General features: G+C 40.4%; 1 protein-coding gene across 1 annotated transcript in view; it reads right to left on the bottom strand.

Moving 5' to 3' along the window:
* The window catches only part of SVEP1 (sushi, von Willebrand factor type A, EGF and pentraxin domain containing 1), a 131,095-nt gene that overhangs the window by 72,219 nt on the left and 36,352 nt on the right, over positions 1–22,524 (bottom strand). Inside the window, exons 4-9 of the mRNA XM_064439582.1 lie at positions 15,126–15,284; positions 14,700–14,879; positions 9,152–9,331; positions 4,633–4,830; positions 2,068–2,186; positions 535–664 (exon numbers count right to left, since the gene is read on the bottom strand). Of these exons, the coding sequence (XP_064295652.1) occupies positions 535–664; positions 2,068–2,186; positions 4,633–4,830; positions 9,152–9,331; positions 14,700–14,879; positions 15,126–15,284 (966 nt within the window). The remainder of the gene's footprint in view (positions 1–534; positions 665–2,067; positions 2,187–4,632; positions 4,831–9,151; positions 9,332–14,699; positions 14,880–15,125; positions 15,285–22,524) is intronic.

The raw sequence follows: 22,524 nt of genomic DNA, 5'->3' as shown, positions 1-22,524 counted from the left end.
ACTTGTAAGCTGCTGCAACTAGTAGGTGCTGAGGGAATGGACAATACCAATTCTTTCGCTGAACTCATGGTTTCTGCATTCTGTTTGCTTTCTTCAGAGCAAACCTTGTTTAACAGAACTGCTGAATAACACAGCTGTCTGACAGAAATACTTGAACAATGATTTGCACCAGCCATGTGCGGGAACCTTGGAAATTTCGTTGGGAGTCTTTCAAGATGAAAAAAAAAGGTATATATGATGAAGGCAATAACTGGCAAAACAATAAAGCCTTTAATCTACCAGTGTGAGGAGAAATCTTAACATTCAGAATGAACAACAAAGCAAAATACAACCCAAACTGAACATCTGGGAGCAATGACTGCACACTGTGTAAATGGTGACCCAAGACCAGAAAAGCATTTATGGAGATGATAGTAATCTTGGGCTTACACCTGCACAAGTAAAGGCCACAGTGACTCACAGTCTATTTCTGCACAAAATTAGAAGGTTTCAACCATGACAGACTCCTACCCAGTGATTTTTAGCAGCACTTACCAATAACCTTGACATTGAATGTACAGCTTGCCTCATTGCCTGACTTATCAGCTGCTGTGTAAGTAATGGCAACTTCGCCAACTGGGAGAAGAAACGGTGGTACGAAAGCTGGGGTAACGTGAACTGAAACCTTTTACAGGAAAACATTTGTTATTTAAAAAACAAAGCTGGTTAGTAATCATGACACTCATATTTCAAGAAATGGCCACAAAACAGTATCCTTCAATGTCAAGCCTACTCACTCTTAATGCAAACAGCCCCTTCAAGTAAAGAGGGTGGATTTAACAACAGAGTGCTCTGCTCCCCTTCTCAAGACTGCCTTCTTTATAGCAACAGGGATTTGCTCAGTCAGGATTTGGACAGACCTGCTGCAGTTTACAGCACTGTGCATTAAGAAAACTGAGGACTGACTCTTGTCTGCCTCTTTGCACTGAACACACACTGTGCCAGCCCAGAACATTCTTTGTCTGCAGTTCAGCTCTCCAGCTACAAGGGCAGCAGACCTGGGAGATGAGTGGAGAGGATGGTTGTGAACTGTAAGTACTTACATATCCAGTTTTTATCTACCTATGTTTATAAGTCAACGGCCCACAGATGCTTCAAAACATTCTGGCATGGCAAAGAAACCCTACATTTGGAGTAAATGACACTTACATGCTGTCTACAGCTCTTTCATATGGGTTAGAACTGCCTTAAGAAACTTCTCTTTGAGAGAACTGGTTTCATGTGAGCAAAGCAGCTTATTTGACAACTGTGGCTTTGACAAATGAGCTACAACTAAGAGCTAAGGCACTTGTTTTCTGCAGTTCAACGAATGGCCCTGCATCAGCAGAGTTGCAGTACCTGAGTTGTGTGAACTTAAACCTTCTCTACTGGGATAGGTCACAGTTTCCAAGTGAAGAAAACTCATGTGTTTGCAGCAAATTAAAAGCACAGTTCCTCTGCTGAGTCATGATAAAGCATTCAGTTGCTGTAACTTGATCATGTCTGAGCCTGTAGGGAACGTTACTCTTTATGAAACAGCTCTGGAGCAAGTTTTCCTTGTAACTCCATTTCCGGACCTCTGATACCCATACTAGCCAAAGGCCCACATCTGAACCTTGCATCTGATAGGAAAATGAGATTTTTCTTTCTCGTTTGGGAAGCTGAAATGAGTTCTTACTTATCGCAGTGTGTTCTTGTTAGCCTTTTAGATTAACGAACTGGTTTACTTCCTTCTGAGAAGAGTTTATTAAACTTCTTCACATTCTAAGAGATCATTTTTAAAGCAGCTGTCTCCATCGTATAAACAAGGGCACATTCTTTCTTTTGACCACATAAATTAACCATATGAGATTTTATGCACTTAAACACCATGCAGTGTCCTATGACTGCATAACCCTAACCAAGACAGAAAATGCTGAATTCTCAAGATACAAACTTTTCATCAGATTTTTCTTCTACTCCTGCTTATCAGGAAACATTCTAGTGGATCATAAAATTAGTTTGAAATAACTAGACTGGGTTCAGTCAAATGTATAGATTTTAACTTGCCTCATCTCCAGAGTTATCCTCAGCTGTTGGTACCTGCCAGCTGATATTAGCAGAGTTATGATGTTCCAGAGTCTCAGTCTCAATATTTTCTGGACAGTGGATCCGAGGAGCTTCAATATCTGCTCCAGAAAAAGACAATCTAGCTTTATATATGGGATTATAGAAATAAACCCACTATAATGGTTAGATGACAACTTGCTGTTAATGACTGTTTTTTCATATACATATATATATATAAATATAAATGGAATATAAATGCACATATTTTTGCAAATTTCCTGTCTCTGCACCTTTTTTATTCTTGCCTATAGGCTTATACATAAACAGTAAATTCTCCCAGGAAGGGACTACTTTTTGCTGTATTTTTTGTATATCGCTAAGCACAGTGAGACTCTGGTTTCTAAATGCAGTCATAAAACAAGGAATAAATAAGACTGAATTTGTTTCTCTTGTTATTCTTCCATTCATTACACACATATACTCATTAAGAAGGAATGGCTTCTCTATCCTTTCACTGCCCACACACAAAACACATACAGATGAAAACACTTGTTTCTGATAATCAGTGACTTAAAAAAAAAAAAGACATATTTGTGACATGATATAGGTGCTACAAACAAGACAGTAGTGACTCTCAGATTCCCTGGAACTTGGTGTAGAACTGACCTGAAAGAAACAACGGCAAGATTTCCAGCACCAGCTGCCTGAAATGTTCCTTAATGAACTCCTGCTACAAGGTTTATGTAGGACAAATGGAGTCTTCTTGTGAGATATGTGACAGCACTGCATGGTTTCAAAGGAGTGGTGGTACAATATGGGTAACATCACCACTAACATTTAAACCTCAAGTTTCTCTGACAAACTTAAAGTACTTCTTCATTTCCCTGGCACAGGGCCTCCCAAAACATTTGTGGTCAGGTTATTTTATTGCTGTAGTGTTGTTTGATAAATGGTCTCTAGACTCATGAGACAAGGACGCATTCAGCTCTGAACTCATCTATGCCCAGGAGGCTTTAAAACAACTCAGAACTGATATCAGTTACATTTTTATTACTAAATAGTTCCTGTAAAGACATAACTCAGGCAATTAAATGTCTGTAATTAAGAGTGCAAAGCAATAAATACAAGTGATATTGCCTTCCTCTGAACTCATTGTAATGAAAATTTTATCAGAAATGCACTCTTTTAAATAACTACCAGTCATAGTTCACACTCCCCTGAACACAGCCCTCAGGCTGGGGCAAATTCCATTTGAAAGTGAAATTCTGTAAAAAGACTAGTAAGTAAGTCAGAAAGAAAATGGCTATTTTGTACTTGCCAAATTTGTTGGCAGCAAAGTAGAGAGACAGTAACAAGAATGAAAGCAATTGAAATGCAACTGTTCATTTTTACTAGAGAAGAATAACCTTCAGAGTTTCTTGGTGCCTCTTATTTTAGGGTTTTATGCACTGGTAATAACTAAAAGCTTGAACCCAAGCCATGATGCTTTATCTTGATCCAAAGATCAGCTTTGTAGCCTTGTGCTGGGATCCCATCAAATATTAAAACCTGTGGTTTGGCACAGGTTTACACAAAAGATTCAGAAAACAACATGGTACATCACAGGGTGGGAAATAACATGTTTAAAGAGAGGGATAAAATCTTCCTGGCCATTACCGAGAAAAAGGTTCCCACCTCAGTTTCTATAGTGACCTGGCATGATGACTGTCATAACTGTTTTCTGTTCTGTTCTTTCACTCAGTGGCTGGTGAGGGCCCCAGTTTGGGGTGGAAGCATTAGTTCTTGGAGCACAATAGTTCATGACGAGCTAAATTGCTTATTCCCAGGCAAAATGCACTTTTGTTTGTATCCTCCTATAACCTGAAGCCAAACTCCTTCCAAATCAGTATGCATATGCGTAAGGGTAAAAATAACCTAACATTTCTAGAAGAGGTGGATAAACATGGCAGAACCATACTCAAATGTATGTAACCATCTTTTCCCCTTCTTTAAACTCTGTACACTTGTCTCAGCCCATTTTGGCCCTAACTCTTATGCACTGTTGCATGTCAACAGGTATAGTTGGTTCAAAGACAACTGAAATGAATCATCCCTCTATCAGCCAGGGTTTACACAGCATTTACGGATTTGCTCCGATTACAGGGCTTACATAAACCTGTGCTAAACCAGGAATAGTATTATTATCACTGTTGTTTTATAGGAGTCTGGTTTCCACTTTGACTATCTTTTAAGTTAAGAGCTTTCACGTCTACTTTGATATTTTGAATTTCCCTGCACATCAGGCCTTTTAGCAGGCAGCTTCCCAACAACAGACTTATAAGATGGATCCCAGGAGGGACAGTTGATGATGAGCACTATAAGATGGCACTCAAGCAACCTCTAAACTCCACATTTTTATTACAAACTACAAGTAAATCTGACAGCCAAGCTATAATGGTAGAGGCAACACTTCTTACAGAATCATACTGTCCCCAGTTCAAACCTGTCCTCACTCAGTTATTTGTTACATGTTTCCCTTCAGTCCTGCACATGTGTACACAGAAATTATTTTGTGCTGGTCTCTACCTTTACACAGAGCCTCCTGGATGTTTGCACTCCATCTCCCAAATGAAATGCACCTTAGTTCTTCTTCAGCTCCAGACAAGATGAATCCTTGGGGACAGCTCAGCTGGCACACAGTCCCAGAAACAGCAGGCTCCAGCCCACATCTGGGAGGGAGAACTGTTACACCTGCTGGTTTCTGGAGGATGGGACAACGCATTTCTGCAAGAGACCAGTAGGAAATGCCTTTTAACTGACATACATGAAGTTTACATTCAAAAAATTCTGCAAATAAAGTCATATGGCAACTCAGAGGGACATCAAAATACACAGATTTTTAAGAGTCTGCATGCAGTATGGGTGCATCAAAACAGTAAGAGCTGCTGAAGCTTTGTGCTCCAGTGCTGACTGAAGTAAACAGCATCTAGGACATTGGGTCTTCTATTTTATTGCTCATGCTTTCCACTGGGACAGAAACATGGTATTTTTCATGCAGCTCCACTATATCTTTCTCTCTGTTGGGGTGTTTTTTTTTTTGCTTTGGGTCCATCGTCCCGTCCTGCCCCACCCCCTTTGCAACTTCACCTTTCATGGTTGCTTTTTAGCTGCACTCCCTTGCCTTCTATGGAAACCAGACCTTCACAGCAGGAAGGAGGTAGTAGTCTTGTATCTGTTGCCTTCTACAGCTTTTACACTGCCTCTTGAAATAAGAATGAGAAGAAAAAGGACACCCTCCTATAAGCTCACTGATGGTTAGGGAGATGGCATGTGATTTTGCCTACCACATTCCAAACTGAATGAAACTGGGCTTGACTGTGTTCAAACCCAGATGCAAAGACTCAGGGTGACCATAAGTGGCAGCTGACCTTCTCCGTAAAGTCAGAAAGTGCTGATCATTGCTAAAGGATTAAAATGGAAGTTTTGAACTATTTTATTACTAGAATTCACTACAAGTTCTGAAGACCATTTGCATCAAAGTATAAACTTCCAAAATCCACATTGTGCAAAAACAATTGTCACAACAACTTTGTTTTGGTTTTGAGCTGTTGTTTTTACCATGAGAGGCAAGAAATGTTATTTTTACTGAAAACATGGGAGGCATTAACAAACAGGGCAAAAAGGGGTATCTCACGAATGCAGTTTGCAAACTTTCAGTAGTGTTTTTACAACAGATAATAGACAAACACACAAGAAAAAATGCTTCATCATTTGTAACAAATAAGAAGACTTGTAACTCCTTAGTTACTCGGTGAAGAAAGCAGACAGGTTTTCACACAAAGGGCACACAAAGAGTAACCCAACCCAGCTACAGAAGGGAAAGGTCTGTTCATCTCTTAGCCATGGTTTAATGACACAGAAGTAACTCACATTCAGAACACCTCATACCCCTTTTCTTTCCTCTCTCAAAATATGCAGCAAGCAAATGAAAACTGGATCTTCTGCATGAAAAAAAAAAATAGCCTAAGCATTTTAAGTATTTCCTGCCCTTTAAACTCTCAATACTGAAATTGTGTTTAAAGTCCAAGCAATTAATAACCGTCCTTCATTTCAACAGGATGCGAAGATCACAAATATGGGCACATTTGTTTGCTTCAGGCAGACACTGTTAGCTATGCAATGTGAAAAACAACTCCGTTAGAAAAAAAAAAACCCCAAACCCTAACTTTTGGTTGCTTACCACAGGAAGGTAACTCACAAATAGCAGAAAGACCAGAAATTGGAAAAAACATGTTTAAAAAGACAAGCATTAAAATGCATACTACTCAGGGAACAAGTAGAAGAAGGGCTGTGAAAGGTGTAAGCATGAAAAGCCAAGAAGACTGCAGCTCTTTGGAAGCAGTAACAGCTGTCTTGGTTGAGATGCTTCCAACTGTACTACCAAAATCCTAATAGAGCACAATCTTGACACATCTGACAAACATTCAGGATAACCTTTGGTATACCTAGCCAGAGGGAATCTCTTCCAAGAAGGGCAGCTTTTTACCATAAAAAAACCCAACCTAACTGTAAGTGTTGTTCAGCTTTTTTTATCTGTGCTCAGTTCCAGAATTTGACTGAGCTGACCCAGGAAGTCTGGACCTCATGAGGAGCAGAGTGATAGCCATGATATTAGTAATGTGGATAGGCAATTAATAGAGAGGAAAACAGTACTTCTAAGGAGAGAGAAGAATTTGTTTTCACCTGCAACTGCTTGTGATGAACCACAACACTGTATTATAATTCTTAACATCAAGAGGAACTTCAATATTGTAACAAAAGGAAAGATTACCAAGCAAAACATGCCCCTTTCCTTCACACCTTTTGCAAACAGAATGTTTCAGGGGAAGAACTGGCCAACTGCAATTAGAAGTGTGGAGTTGTAATTCTTTCAACACTAGGTGGCATTGACACCCCAGATGCCATCTGTATTTTTACCTTCACTAAACCTTAAACAAAGCAAGGAGAATAGTATCTCACAAAATTCATTCATTTTAACATGTTGGATATTAATCTTCTGTCAATGGGGAAGGAAAGAGAAGAACATGACTGTGGAAATCTTTTTCTCAAATTGGACAAATGAGAAAGCTTCCATTTTCAGCAGATATTTTGTTTGTAAGCCATCTACAGTATATGTAACCTACTCAAAAGTAACTCATTGCTAACAGTATCTTTCATGAAAAATATAAAAATTTATAACATATGTAATAGCTAAAGCTGCATTAACTTCTAGTCTCTTGGAAAAAGATGCATATGAGAACAGACTTCACAGAAGTGACTGAACAATCCAGGCTATGTTATGGTGCAGTGTCAGTTACAGTTAGAGATGGTTGTAGTACAGTCTCAGTGGGCTAACTTTTAAGTACGGTAAACTTTGCACTAATATGCACTCAAACTGAAAAGCATTCAGAAAAAGGGCTAGGAGAGTACCCCAAGGTCCAAGAAATCTGTTTCAAGGTAAGAGACTGAACCCAATTAAATTTCATTTTTCTAACATACGGATAGGAAATTCATAAATCATCAATTACAAATGCCCAAATATAGCAGGATTTCTGGTATCTTTTATGTAGCAGATGATAAATAACAGTTCAGACTAAAAATAAACAGAGAATACCTCCATGATAAAGACAAACATTCAGAAAATGAGTAAAAAGGGTAGTTTTTGAGGAGGATATGATATTAGTCTTCTGATTTGCATCCGTCCATGAATAAAACTCCACATACCTATATTGAACAAGAATCTCAGCAAGCTTGTTCTAAACACCAGTCACAACAAGGAGCAGCAGAAACATTTTCCAGCTAACGCTCTTCCCTCCGTGACAACCAGTCAAAGGTAACTTCTATAACTAAATACTCAGACTCAGCAAAAATAAGCTATTGCCATGGGTAATCCAGGAATGGGGTCAATATTGCATCGTGTGAAGAAATATTCTGATACAGAGTAGAGTTGGATTTTAATAAAATGCTAAGCTAGGAAGGATGAATTCAGCTTATGAATTCAGTTAATCTTCCAATTATAATCTTCCAATGGGATTTCAGGGTCCCTTCCTTTTGAAGTTAATTGAAGTTTTTCCACCAACTTCAACAGAAGAAAGACTAGGATCTCTTAACATACTCTCCTGATAAATTGTTATTTGTGGATTATTTTCATAATTTTAGAGAACATAGCTACCATTAGAAATTTATTCTTGTCTCACACAAAGTCCACAGTTTTAAGCCTGGAATAAAACAGTAAAAAATAGCCACAGGTTCAAGCCAAGTCACCCTAATGGCATCATATTTACTGGACCCAGGTGACATGTACTTCACCCTGACTTTAGTCAGCACTGGATCAGCTTCTGAATTGGTGGACTTTAAGCTTCTGCGCTTTTTCACCTTTTTTTTTTTTTTTTTGCAGTCTACCCTTGGAAGTGTTTCAACTGTATTTCTTCCTCTTACTTTTCTAAGTTAATTTAATAGCTATCACTTGTCCTAAATGGGTACTTCCGAAATCTGAATCCTGTATTTCTGGAACAGCAGTATATGCTTACCTATCCCTGCACAGCTGGTGTAAATCCTCTGAATCCTGCCTTGGAGGTGCTTGCTCCCTAACTTGCCTAAACTCTTATTTCATACTGGGAGTTCAGCAAAAGTGACAACTGCCACATCTCTACTCGGCACTCATGGTGCCTGGCTAACATACCTTAGTCTTTGTCTAGAGGTCACCTTTGGCTTTAAGATGGTAACTCAAAACCCTGGTTGTTCACATTTAATCTGTAGTACAGACATGCAACTTGCATATTTCCTGCAACACATTGTGTGACAGTGGCTTAACACTCACCAGGTGCAACAACCTTTTAGTTATCAGCTGTCTGTGTTGGATTTCAATGATAATCTGTCCACTGTCTCCATTTATAAATTCCTTTGCCCCTCCGCAACTTCTAAGATCTGTATAAAACATCCATAGACAAATCCTCACTCCTGTCTTAGCATCACCAGATATTCAAATAGGGAATGTTTCTCACACGTGACAGCATGTCAGAAAAGGCTGGACTCTGAAATGAACAGAGTGTGATCAGACACCTACCCACACACTTTGGCTCCTTTGAGTCCCACTGTGAAGTCCCCTGGCAGGTGAGTTTGGCGTTTCCTTCTATTTCATAGCCCTCATTGCAGGTCACAAAACATACTGTCTTATAGGAGATATCAGCCGTTGAACAATTAATGTGTCCATTTTCAGGAGCCTGAAGTTTGGGACATGTTCGAACTGCAAAGGAAAAACAATAAAAAATACCAGTACACTCTGCAGCACTGAGAATCAGTGGAGTTACACTAGTTTGGCCAGCTTTTCAGGTGCATGACAGGTACTGGCTTGTACATTAGTTACAGTAGTTTGTACAACTATAGGGAATAGGGCTGGAGCTGTGCTGATTTTTTTCAAAGGCTTGATGCCTTCCTCTTCCTGAAGCAGAGTCTTACATAGCATGCATGAGGTTGGGCACACACTTCCAAGCTCACCTAAGTTTTGACAGAAGTCCAGGCTAGCAAACTAACCGTGCTCAGAAATGTTCCCAGCCATTGAAGGCATCTGGCACACAGTGTGTGGCCTTTGCAAGTAACATCTATCAGCATTCAAAACAGGACAGCTGCCAGCAAATGGAATCCTGTGGAAAAGTGTGTGTCTTTGGAAGTCTCTAATCCCCCAGCCATGCCTGAGAGTTCTCCGGAGGATTTCCAACTGGCAGCCTGGTATGGGCTGAGTGCATGCCAGGGAAGAGGCTAAGAGCTTATTAACAGGGCAGATGACAGTGTCCCTTTACTCAGGAACATTTCCAGGCACTCTGGAATGTAATGATATGTGTGACCATCCACAAATAAGAACAGCAGATATTCATCATGGTGGGGGAGAGAGAGAAAGAAGAAGAAGAAGAAGGGATAAGGCATTCATAGACAATAGGACCACAGGAGATGAAAAGGAACAAGTTAGGCTGTTGCTGAGAAAAAGAAGACCCTTTCAGGTGTAGGGCTCCACATGGAGGCAGTCCTGGCCTCTGGCAACACAGTGGCCTTTCTCCTGCCATGTCTCACAAACACTGCAAGCAGCATGATGCCAAGGAGAACGCAGTCCTGTGCAGGATATGTGTGCAGAAAGGAAAGTGGGGCATGGAGGATGATCCTCAGATTGTCTTGGGGTTTTGTTACAGAATCCGGATGCTGCAGTTTAACACAAAGCTACATTATAATTAAAACTGATCCCTTAACAGCTGAATGATAGTAAGAAGAAAAAAGTAGTAGCTCTGGTATGGCCTGTTGTCATGGTTTAGCCCCAGTCAGCAGCTTGCTCACTCCCCCCACCCCTGTGGGATGGAGAAGAAAGTCAGAAGAGCAAAAGCAAGAAAACTCGTGGGTTGAGATAAGAACAGTTTAATAATTAAAATAAAATAGTAATTATGGTAATGATAATAATAATTATTATGATAATAATAATGATAATATAATAAAAAGGAAAATAAGGAGAGAGAGAAATGAAGCCTGGAAAAAAAAATGAAAAAAACCCACAAGTGCTGCAACTGCTCACCACCCACTGACCAACGCTGTTGGTCCCTGAGCCACATTTGCTGCGTGCCCTGGCCAGCTCCCCCCAGTTAATATACTGGGCGTGATGTCATATGATATGGAATATCCATTTGGCCAGTTTGGATCAGCTTTCTTATCTGTGCCCCCTCCTCTCCCGGCATCTTGTGCAGCTGGCAGAGCGTGGGAGGCTGGAAAAGTCCTTGACTAGTGTAAGCACTGCTCAGCAACAACTAAAACATTGGTGTGTTATCAACATTATTTTCATACAAAGTCCAAAACACAGCACTATAGCAGCTACAGTGAAGAAAAATTAACTCTATCCCAGCTAAAACCATGAAACTTGGATTTATGTTCTTTCTTTCAGCGCCATAACCCCAAGCTCTTCTACTAGGACCTCATTCCTTTGCACTGCCTCCAGCTCTCCTCCTCTTCAGCCACTATCTTACACTTCTGCATTTATCCCTTTGCTCCCTTCTGGACAGGATTCTCAGCTACATACATGCTGCCTGGCCTTTGGGGCCCTCAAACAGCTAAGCTCTACACACCTACTGTCTGGCCGTGACTACATGATGATGATACATGTATGATAACCAGGCGATAGCAAGCCCAAATGTGTAGATGCCTGCTGGGGTCCTAGTGCACCTTTCCCTTCAGTATTTCATGCCTCTCTTCAATAACAAGCTACCGATTTTCCAAAACCAGTGGAAAACTCATATGGTTGAAAATCCTGCTCTCAGTTGAAGCTGGCAGATACTGCTCAGTATGTTCAATAGTTATTAGGGGGAGAAAAACACACAAAAACAAACAGTGTGACTGCTCAAAAATATAATCAAGGTGACTGCAGTTCCCTAAACTGTGTTCTCCCTGGATTGGTTTCCACAGCTTTGGTTGACGTTGCTGGCAGTAGGGCAACCTCTGGTGATGGGTGGCTTCAGAGATCTGGACAACTCCATTGTGGTTTGGGATGCCAATTTTACCAACCAACCCATCCTTGCCACCACCAGGCAGGAGGCAAACCACAAGCTCCTCTCCAGATGCACTTCAAAATAAGCCAACCTGGCAACTTTCACTCCTTTTCCCAGTAGTCATCTACTCTGCACACTGATGAGATGGGACATGACTACAAGTGGACACATGGACTGAACAGATCACTATACACCCTCAAACTAATAAATGGGTGCCAAGTGCTCCTTCAAATGAAAGCCAGCTGTTTAAATGCCAATAATTGCAAGCCCCTCAAAGCTACAAAAACATATGTTGAATAATATCATTTTTGAAAATAGCTATAGTGTCACCTGAGTGGGAAAAAAAAAGCCCGTAGCAAAACCTATGTATATTGGATCAGAAAGAAAGAAAGAAAAAAAGTCAGTCAGATGCACCCACTATAACTGTGCATTACCACTGCCGCATGTTTACTCTCTGAAAGTACTATTCCTCTTGTGCTTGCATATACACAGGCATCTTCTAGGGAGTGCATTCAAGAGTATAAAAACGATCTTGAAACTTCCATCTTGCGAGAGGCACTCTGAGCTTCAGAGCAGTTTCCTAATATGCTGTATCTTAACTGTACTAGAGTGAGTGAGAAAGGCATTTTTACAGCTGAATCACACATGCTTTATACAGAAAAGAATAGGCTTTCTTTTAGGGTTTCTATGGAAGCCCAGCCTGTGGTAAAAGGAGGCAAATGCTACCAAATTCTACAGCATTATTGAGGAAGCATGAATGAATTAAGAGCGCTGAGGAGGCTCTCAGCAATGTTAATGTGCCTACAGAGAAGGCACTCCCACTACCTGGTAAGTCTAGCCACCTCTTCTGGAAGGACTGCAAAGCTGTAGTGCTCCTGCCTCCTCAGTGTTTCAATGTTGATGCTTCCTCAGTGTCCCAGTATGGCTCTGGCAGGGACCTGTAACTGAGCCTGTGTTATCCTGGTTATAGTTCCATGCAATAAGCACAAAACCATCCTCTTGTCAATGAGGCATTTTCCATGACGGAGAAATATTTCCATAAGGCCAGTGAAAACAACAACAAAAATAACAGTATATTCTGCTTGCTTTGGGTTTTCTCCTAATACATTTTTCTGGATTACATACATGATTTGTAGTTGGCTTTTTTCATGGGTCACTGTTAATTGCATGACATGACTGCATTAATCACTTTCCAATAGCGCAGCAGATTTTAGCTAGCAGAACAACCGAGGAGTGTTTAATGTCAAAATCCAAAGCAGCGCAAAGGGATTTTCCTTCACCCTCCCTTCCTAATTTATGTGATAAAATACTCCTGGGTTTAACAAGACAGCTATAAACTGTGCCTTTGATCTTGCTCCCTTTCATAGTCTGAGTGAATCGAGACTAGCAGATCCAGCACATGTAGAGGTAGGATTTAAAAAAATTTTTTTTAATTGAAGTCTTTAGCATGATGGAGAATGGCACAAGATGATCAAAAATATATCCTTTCAATGCTTCAGAGGATATTAACTCAACATCAAGACAATATCTCCAGGCAGACTCTTCCCTTCCCATCTTCCAGACAAATTCCCCATTAAAGGAAGATCACGCACTAACAGCCAAAAGGTTAATATTTTTAAATGCTCCAGAAAGTTTCCCAAGCACTAGAACCTTCCACTTCGCTACAGACAGTGAAGGTGAAGGATCCTTTGTGGCTGACTGCAGCTTTCCCCAGATTTTTTGCACTGGAGTCTACTGTGTGACAGAAGCTTGGACAGACAAGTGCTCTTTCTCAGTATCCCAGTCTACATCCCAGCAGCGTACATCTTCAGTACGTTTTGACTGTTGGAAAGTCAATGGCTCTAAGTCTAGCTTCTCAGGATACCCTCATGGTACTGGCCAGCAATTTATTTTCTGTTGAAAGCTTCTCCTTCCTGCCTGCTGTCACTGGAAGTTATACAGGAAGACTAAGTTTTCCAGGATTATCTGAAGAAGAGTCCTGCAATGTAAGCAGAAGTGAACTGCTATATAAGAATATCCTGAGAAACTGATCTCTGCCTCAGATCCCTCCTTTCAGAACCATGACGTACTGTTTTCTCTAAGGGCTGCAGTGTTTGCTGTAGGGGTATAAAGTGTTAATGCCTCCGAGGATCTATCCTGCCTCTTTCCCTGAAATCAACGCCAGGGCAAGAGTTACAGAAGGAGCTGATGACTTATTTACTAGCTTCCAGTGCAGCATACTGTCAAGTGCATCCATCTCAAGTTAAACATGTTGAACTACAGCCTGTGACCTTTGAGGAGATGAGGGTTGCTACCTGTTTTTTCAGGCCCTCCTTGGAAGACCTATTAGACAGGGCTACAGGGGGATGCAGCTCCCCTTCTAAATCATCAAGAACCCAACCTCAGGCAGAGACAAGTGTTAACAAAGCAAAACTGTGTTCCTGTGTACTTTTAAGTGCTCTAGAAAGAATGTTTTTAGGGTGCTCTTTCCCATGTCTCCTCCCTTTCACACCTTCTCTTTATTTCTTTTCTAGCTGACATTGTCTCACAGTGAACTCCTGGGATACTGCCAGTTGTTCGTTAGTGAAAATCCACTCAAAATTCTTCTGAAGACTATGCTCAAGGCCCAAGCTTTCCTATTTTTCATGAGGAGGAACTGTAAGAAAGCAAATAGAATTTTTCCATGGTTAACAACTCCCAGTGCCAATGCCTGTCTATGCCAGGGGTCTGGTAGATGTTCTAAAACACCCATGTGGCAAAGTCTTGTTATATAGTTGATTACTTCATAGGCTTGCTGTATTTACATAATGTAGATCCAAAATTCACAGAAATTAAGTGGAGAAAGGTTTAAGGAAGGAGACTGTAGATTCACTTCCAAAAGCTTTCTGTTTAGTAAATATAGCTCTACATTTTCTACTGTAGATGTTCTCCTTCCATTTTAAGAAGGAGGGGAATGGAGTGATTGGTTTGGGAGTTTACTTCTGGAACATTCTTCTACCCAAGAGCTAACAGGACCAGATCTGCACACCCAACTATGTAATGAGCAGAGAAAACTATTGTTAAGAACAAACTAATCCAAGAGAAAAAGACTCTTCAAACACATGACATCCATACCTCTGCAAGTAGCCTCTGATCCAGACCACTGGCCATTTGGCTGACAAAGTCGGATGCTGCTTCCCACGAGATCAAATCCTGCTTTGCAACGGATCCCACAGGCAGCATTAAAGTAATTGTTGCAGACATTCTGGACAAAGTAACCATTTTCAGGGGGCTTCAGTTCAGGGCAGTGAACAACTAAATAATTAAGCAAACGCAACAGGGTTATGATGCTAGCTGGAGTGCAACAGGCTACTGAATGAAAACAACTTTTTTCATTTCCAACTCAACTTGCATCTTGGTACTTTTGTTGTTTTGGAATGACACAGAAAATCTTGCATGGAATTTGACATCTCCTTCTCAGTGCAAACAGAAATAACAAAATTGACCCAGCACAGCATTGTGCATTCCAGGGGAATTCTGTTCCTGGATGGAAACACTTACCTTCACAGGTTTTTCCTGAGGCACGATATCCCTCCCGGCATGTACAGTCCTCAACGGAGGTACTTCCTGGTGGAGAAGTATGATTCTCATCGGGACATGAGATGCAAGTGCTGATTCCACCCGGTGAACCTTCAGGCTTGTATGTTCCTGGTGGACAAGCTGTTGAGCAAAAGAAAACATGACAGAAAGGAGTTCAGGATATCTATCTTTTACAGCTAGCACAATTTTTCAGGTGTGTTGCTTAACTTTTTTAGGTTATTTCTCTCTACCTCATACACCCAATGTCACTTATGGCAGGAGCATTCTTCAGAAGGTGCCTTTAGAGGCAGGGAAAATGCATAAGAAAAGGCACCTCTCACTTGAGAACTTCAGATTGGTTGGGTAAGTCTGAGTCCTCTCTCACTCTGCCTTGTATTCTATTCTTCAGGAAACCACCATAATTATCTTTATTTCACAGGGTGATGTGAGAAAGAGGGGGTCTGACCAAACAACAGGTGCTGATAAAGTGAAGTATCAGTTGATCAGATTACACCTTGAAGCAGAACTCAAAGACACTTGTCCTGAAAAACATACCTGGAAATATTTTGAGAAGGTTACATAATATTAACACTGAAACCCAGCCAAAAAAGCTTTCATTTAATTAATTTCACTGTCTACAGGTTTTCCTAGTGGCCACACTTCCTCTTGCAGACTGCAAGTCAGGCTCTCATCCTCCCCTCAGCACATTCACTTTGTAGCTCAGGATAGTATAAAGAACTTCTGTTCTATGTGTGGCATACAAAATGACATCTAAAAGAAGTGTTTCATTAAAAAAAACCAACAAAACAACAAAAACCCAATCTAACCTCTCTTTCTTGCAACATTACCTTAGATAAAGAAGCAGCAGCTCTTTTATATTTCTGTTTGGAGAACTATGGGATAAAAATAATCACCCATCCTATGACGTGGGCATTAAAAAAAATCCAGTAATTTGCTTAGGGCTTTGAAAAAAATGATTCATTCTGAAATTACACTTAAAATTTGCTCTTTCCACTGAAGCAGCAGGAGGTAAATAATACTATTACAATGGTTATTAATGTCTCTGTTGGGAAAGACAAGTTTCTTCAAATGTCCTGATACTTTTTATATGATTCAAATGCTTCCCACTGCCTTTCTAAAAAGTCAAACTACGGCCTGTCTTGCTTTTGATGTAGGATTTTCTCCAAGTCTGAGTCCCTGAACTGCTCATTGACCCCACATCTCCCCTAGATGTATTCAGCTACAAAACTCCATGCAAGCTACGTTCAAAACTTCCACAAGATAACACTTGGTTATAGAGCTATTTCCAAGTGTGTGAGATCACACTGTCTATCCTGTGATGCCAAGAGATGGTTTAAGAATGGAGCATAAGCATGCTCACCTCTCTGCATTTCCGTCACAGCCATAGAGGTTAGCCTGTCCACAGTTTAGATTAAAATCATCCAAAATCAGCTGTGGAAGAGCAGAGTTTTGGCCATCTGCTGTAGACTGGACTTGTCCATACCTGACCCAGCTAGACTGCAGACCCATCCCTTTCTGCTCCAGACAGCACTACAGCATGGCCCATGTCCACACACAAAGATTAATTCAGAGGCAAGAGGGAACCTGAGGGGCAAGCACATCTGAGGAGCACACATGGCCCCATCCATGACTGATTATACAGTTGTCTCTCTGGGGCCTCTTCTGAGAATCAAGCAGTGCCAAATTTTCATTACATTCTAGTCACCAGTCTGCACTCACTCACATGCCCTCTACACCTGCAAAAACTGACTGCAGGGAGAGATCCCCTTCTCCAGTGCTAACCTGTAAAAACAATTTACAATTTTTTCGAGGCTTGCCTCCCCTTGCCAACAATGTCATGGTACAAAAAGGCTCAAAACAGTGTGTGAATGAACCCCAGTGTAAATAAGCATCAATCTGGCACTATCAAGAATGACAAAAAAGGCAAGAACTTTAAAATGGGGAAATAATTTTAACAGTATCAGCATTTAAACAGAGAGGATAATTATGTGCATCTGCATGTATGATCTTCTCAACAAAAGATTTAACTACTGCCTATATGTGAACCGTGTTTTTCTCCGGCCAAAAGCAAGGCAAGGATCAAGGAAATGCTTTTTGTTTAATGTAATTCTCCTCCTGAGACCAGAATAGAGAATACTTAGTTATACCAGAGGGTTACCTCTTTGCTACAGGACTGAAAGGATATCTGGAAGCAGGGATTAGTGTGCTAACTCAAACAAGCACAGGCCCCAAACTCCCTAAGCACACAAAGACAGCTCACATTGAAGTTGTCCTCAACAACCACCTACTTTCATAAGATGGTAGATATTCACCAACGATTCACATTCAGATTCTGTTGTCTGTGGTAATGACAGGGCAATAACCTGATCAGAAATGGGAATGAAATGATACATGCTTATTCCACCATGCCCCCTGCCTCTTCCCCTCCAGTTATGCTCTCCTAGGGTATAAAACTAACTGAAAAAATATAAGAAAACCCAGCATGTCTCTTCTGGTTTTGAACACTACAGGGCTTAATGACTTCTTAGGCCACAATGGAACACACTTTCTTACTCCTTTATCTATCAAAAAAATTAAGTTGCACATAGAAAAGAAATCACTAGAAAGGAAATATGATACAGGATTGCTAGAAACAAAGACCCACAATGTAGGCATAGAAACATTTCAGTCAACGCATATGTATTAACACCAAAATTATTTGTCAAGACATTGCCTGAAGCTGAACAATGGACATGGAAAATCAGGGAAGTCCACCAAAAAATCAAAGGACAGACTTTCAAATTCAGTAGGAGTTCTTCTGCTCTGCCTGCCTACAATAATGACTAATTTTTAATCTTCAGGGAAGAATAATTTAACATTGTAAAAGTAAACATAAAACCAAGGTATATTTCAGAGATTCACCAAATGCTTAACACGTATTATTTGGTTTTGGTTTTTTATAAACTGCAAATACTAAAGCCAGTAGCAAAGTTACGCCAACTGGTATTGAATCCACATGATGGCATAAAAACTCCAGCCTGGACTTAAAACAGGTAGAGATCTTGTGTCAAAGGGTTCTACTCTGTGACACAGGATGACAATTTTTTCTCTGAATGTATGAGTACAAATTTCAAGGATAAAAAATTCTGCCTTAAAAATTTAAATCTTTTAAAATCCTGGGAGAGCAGGCAAGTTCAATTTCCTCTCCACTACAGTGGAGTATACACTAATGTATCTAAGTCACTGAAATGGAATTATTCTTCATTTATCCCAGTGTAAGAGAGGAGAGTAAAACTTCAAGTATTTCAAAGATTAATTTGAGGGATTTTGTGTTTTCTTCAATGCATAATTTCTACCACTAACTACATATACTAAGTAATCCCTGGCATGAGCTGTTTTTTCCACACTTGATGCTAATGAAGGATCCGATTAAGGGTTTATCTTTTGCGGGATATGGCAGGAATCAGCTAGCCAATATCCTGCTCTCTCCTGCATCAACCTGGCTCTATTCATATCCTGCTACTGTGATGATTTTAGTCTCTAATTCTCTTTTTTCCCCCGTATGTGTAAAGCCTAAATGAAATGACACCTTGATGCAAATCACAAGTACATAAATAGTCTTTGTAACTCAATATCCAAACTTCTTAAATGAGAGAAGAAAGCCTAGTTTTCCATTTAATCAAACTGGTTTTATGGTACTGCAATTACTTTTATGACACTGATTACATGGATACTCATTCAACATAATGAAGTGGTGAATCTGTCCCAGAATCAGAGTACACCATGAATATTATTCTTATTTTGGTTTGCTGGTGTCTGCTAAAAATTATGCAATCCATACGTCACAGAATATCTAAACAATTATCACTGGCTATTTGTATTAAATTATTTCTGTTTCCTCAGTTTTTGTTGCTGAACATACATGAACAGATTTTTGGTTACGTGGATCTTTGACCCGGCATATGAAGTCTTGTACTTTTATTCATTCATGGGAAGTTATGTGGAAGATCCAGTGTGTACCTAGAACTACTTTGAATTAGAGTCCGCAATATCAGGACAACCAAAACCTCAAACTAGCTCACATTTATGCCCTTCAAGGCAAACTACAGCATGAAGGTGTGGGCTCTCTCTCCCACTGCTTTAATTAATCTAAGATTCTGGTGCCTTGGCAACAGCAAAAAAAAAAAAGGAAAATTAAAAAAGAAGTCAAGCTGACCTTCCTGTGTGTGAAAGAAGTGCTGTGGTAGCTGCATTTGCCATCAGTTATGTTTTAAATTTGCCACCATGAATGGGCCTGTCCTTGTTTTGGCTGGGATAGAGTTCATTTTCTTCCTGGTAGGTGGTATTGTGCCATGTTTTGGATTTAGAATGAGAATAATGTTGATAATACAGGGGTGTTTTTGTTACTGCTGAGCAGTGCTTACAAAGAGTCAAGGCCTTTGCTGCTCCTCACCCACCCCACCAGTGAGGGGGCTGGGCGTACACAAGTTGTTTGGAGGGGACACGGCTGGGACAGCGGAACCCATCTGACCCAAGGCATATTCCACACCGTATGGTGTCATGCTCAGCACATGCAGAGGGGAAAAGCTGGCCGGAGGTCCGCTGCTCAGGAACTGGCTGGGTGTTTGTCAGTGGGTGGGGAACAACTGCATTGTGCATTGTTTTACCACTATCATTATTTTCTTTTTCTTTTCTGTCCTATTAAATTGTCTTTATCTCAACCCACAAGTTTTACATTTTTGGTTTGGTTTTTTTTTTAATTCTCTCCCCCATCCCACTGGGGGGAGCGAGCAAACAGCTGCGTGGTGTTTAGCTGCCTGCCAGGTTAAACCACAACAGGGCCTGAGTATAAAGCTTATTTTACTAAATAGAAGTAAAAAATTTCATGAGGAAGGAATTACAAAGAAGTTACAGTACCTTATCATGTGCTATGTCTTTCTACCCTGATTTCTGCATCTCATCATGACAAGGTACTACATGATCAGATTTGCCTAAGGGCCAGAAGAAGCATTAGGAACAGGAGGCTGTTATGTATTCCCTGTGACAATGTCCTGCCAAATAAAATGTACAAGGATAATGCATGGTGTCAAAGAGGAAATTGAGGTCCTTGTTCCACACCAAGCAGCCAGAGACTTCCTGACACTTTCCCACTTACTGTTGCAGCAGAGGAAGAGTTTGGGATGTCTTGCAGTACTAGTATGCAGTGCTACCCATCCCTCCCTCCAAAAACCATTCTGCTTCTGCTGCACAGTTCATTTGTGATCGGCCTCTGCAAAGGAAGAACATGAATATTGTGGGAGGCATACTGATGGAAGCCATGATTGCATGAAAGTGTCCAGTCCCCTGCCCTCTCCATATATTTCTAAGTGATATCTCTCGGCTGTTGCTGTAGCTATTGTATTCTGCAAACATGGGGCAACAATGTGGACTAAGATTCTGTAATTTTCAAGTCTATTCTACTAAACCAAATGATGAACCATGATTTCTCTGTTGGTATTTACAAGCCAAAAAATGCTTGGCTTGGGCCAGCAACAAAACAGACTACCCCAGCCTCTGAAATGTACCTCACTGGACCTACAAATGAAGATCTTTAAGTCTTCTTCTCAAAGACTTTCCACACCCTGGGTCTCTACTGTAGAGACTGGCTCCAAAAGTTACAGCTTTTGTTGTCACATTTAAGTTATCTGGGAAGGTAAGTTTTTTTTAAATCTCTTATATGGTAGGTTTGTCAGAATAGGCACTTTGTGCCCATGAAATGATTTTTGAAAGCTAAGGAGAAAAAAAATCTAAACATTTGGCAGATACTATAATCCACCTTTCTGCAGTTTGCACCATGAATGGTGCCATAAAAAAACATGAGCCAGGAGCATTCGAGGATTACAGGAAATATGCAAGGAAGTGGCTTTATTTAAACATTTGACATGTATGACTTGTAAAAAGACTGTAAAAGAAAACCTTGAGCTTGCCTTTAAGTGTGGAGATCTGGGAAGGATTTCTGCTAAGTCTCAACATGTTCTCCAATGCTTTAATATCTCCTGTTATCCCCAGCATGTGCTCTGCATTAATTTCAGACAGCATTGAACCTGCTCATCCATCTGCTCTTTGTCAGTATTCCTTAAGCATCCTTCTCACAGCAACATGATTAGCAATTTAACAAGCTAGCTGTCTTCGCTGTTCCTATTTGATGTATTTTGCTCCATCTCTTTATTAGATTTACAAATCTTCTCTTGCTGGGTAGAGCAGGCTGAAACAAGTCAGAAGTTTAGCTACTTCTACACATGATTCATAGGGAGGGATTCACTCAGACCTTTTTACTGAGTTTGCAGACATCAGGACTGCAATATTGCACTACCAAGTAGGCTGCAGCATTTGGAGTGATGCTTTGAGATGATCCAGCTCTAGATCTTTAAGAACTTCAAACATTCATAACAAACTTTCAGCAGAAATAACTTGTTCAGGACAAAAATGAGAGTCTTGGATCCTCTCCCATGGGGCAGAAGAATGGGAAAGTTGCCTGGAAGGAGAGGCAGTCCCTTGGGTGAACATCCCATCTCAGTACCCCAAGAATACACAGTGTGAGCAACAATCTGACTGCTGAAGAATATAAGCTCAAGAGCTATCGCAGCTTGTAAAAGTTGGGATGCCTACAAGGACCTTTTTCCACAAGGAGGTCTGGCCGTGAGCCACAGCTGAGCTGACAATCCCTGGGCAGGCTTGGGGCCAGCACATTTAGATAGGATTACTGCAAGCAATAATTCTGACTGCAAAATATCCTCCTCGGTAACAGCAGCAGTAGTAAGAATATACAGAAAATCCATTTATGCCCAGTTTCAAAAAGTTTTTTAAAAAGTAGACCAACTATTATATGTTAAAAACATGATGAGTGCCTTAAACAGATTCATACCTGAACCATACGTGTGCACTGCAAGGACACAGAGCTTTTAAAAGTATTTTAAATGTTTTACAATCATGAAAGTAAAGACTACTATATACACTTTTACAGAGGGTAGATACTCTCTTTGCCTCAAAGCATGTGGCTTACTCAGGAATAAAGAAAATCCTGATTCCATGTACTGTATTGGAACTTAGCAAGAAGACTACCCACGCTTCATTCAATCTACAAGTTCACAGGATACATTCTGAAAACTTATGCAATTTGTATACACAGAAATGGCATTCATGTATTGAAATCGAGCTCTTTTGGTTTAAATTTCAGTGGCATTTTAGACAGTTTACATGTTTGCTATTTGCATAGCCATCAAATCTAGCCTTGGTGATATATTCGGAGAGCATCTCCAAAGCGGACATAAACATGCCTATTAGCTACGGGTATCAGCTCATGCCAGCACTTTTGATTTTTAGAGCTTGGATACTGATTTAT

This window comes from Phalacrocorax carbo, chromosome Z (genome assembly GCF_963921805.1).
Source record: "Phalacrocorax carbo chromosome Z, bPhaCar2.1, whole genome shotgun sequence".
Lineage (NCBI taxonomy): Eukaryota > Metazoa > Chordata > Aves > Suliformes > Phalacrocoracidae > Phalacrocorax > Phalacrocorax carbo.
This window is presented reverse-complemented; position numbering and strand designations above follow the sequence as displayed.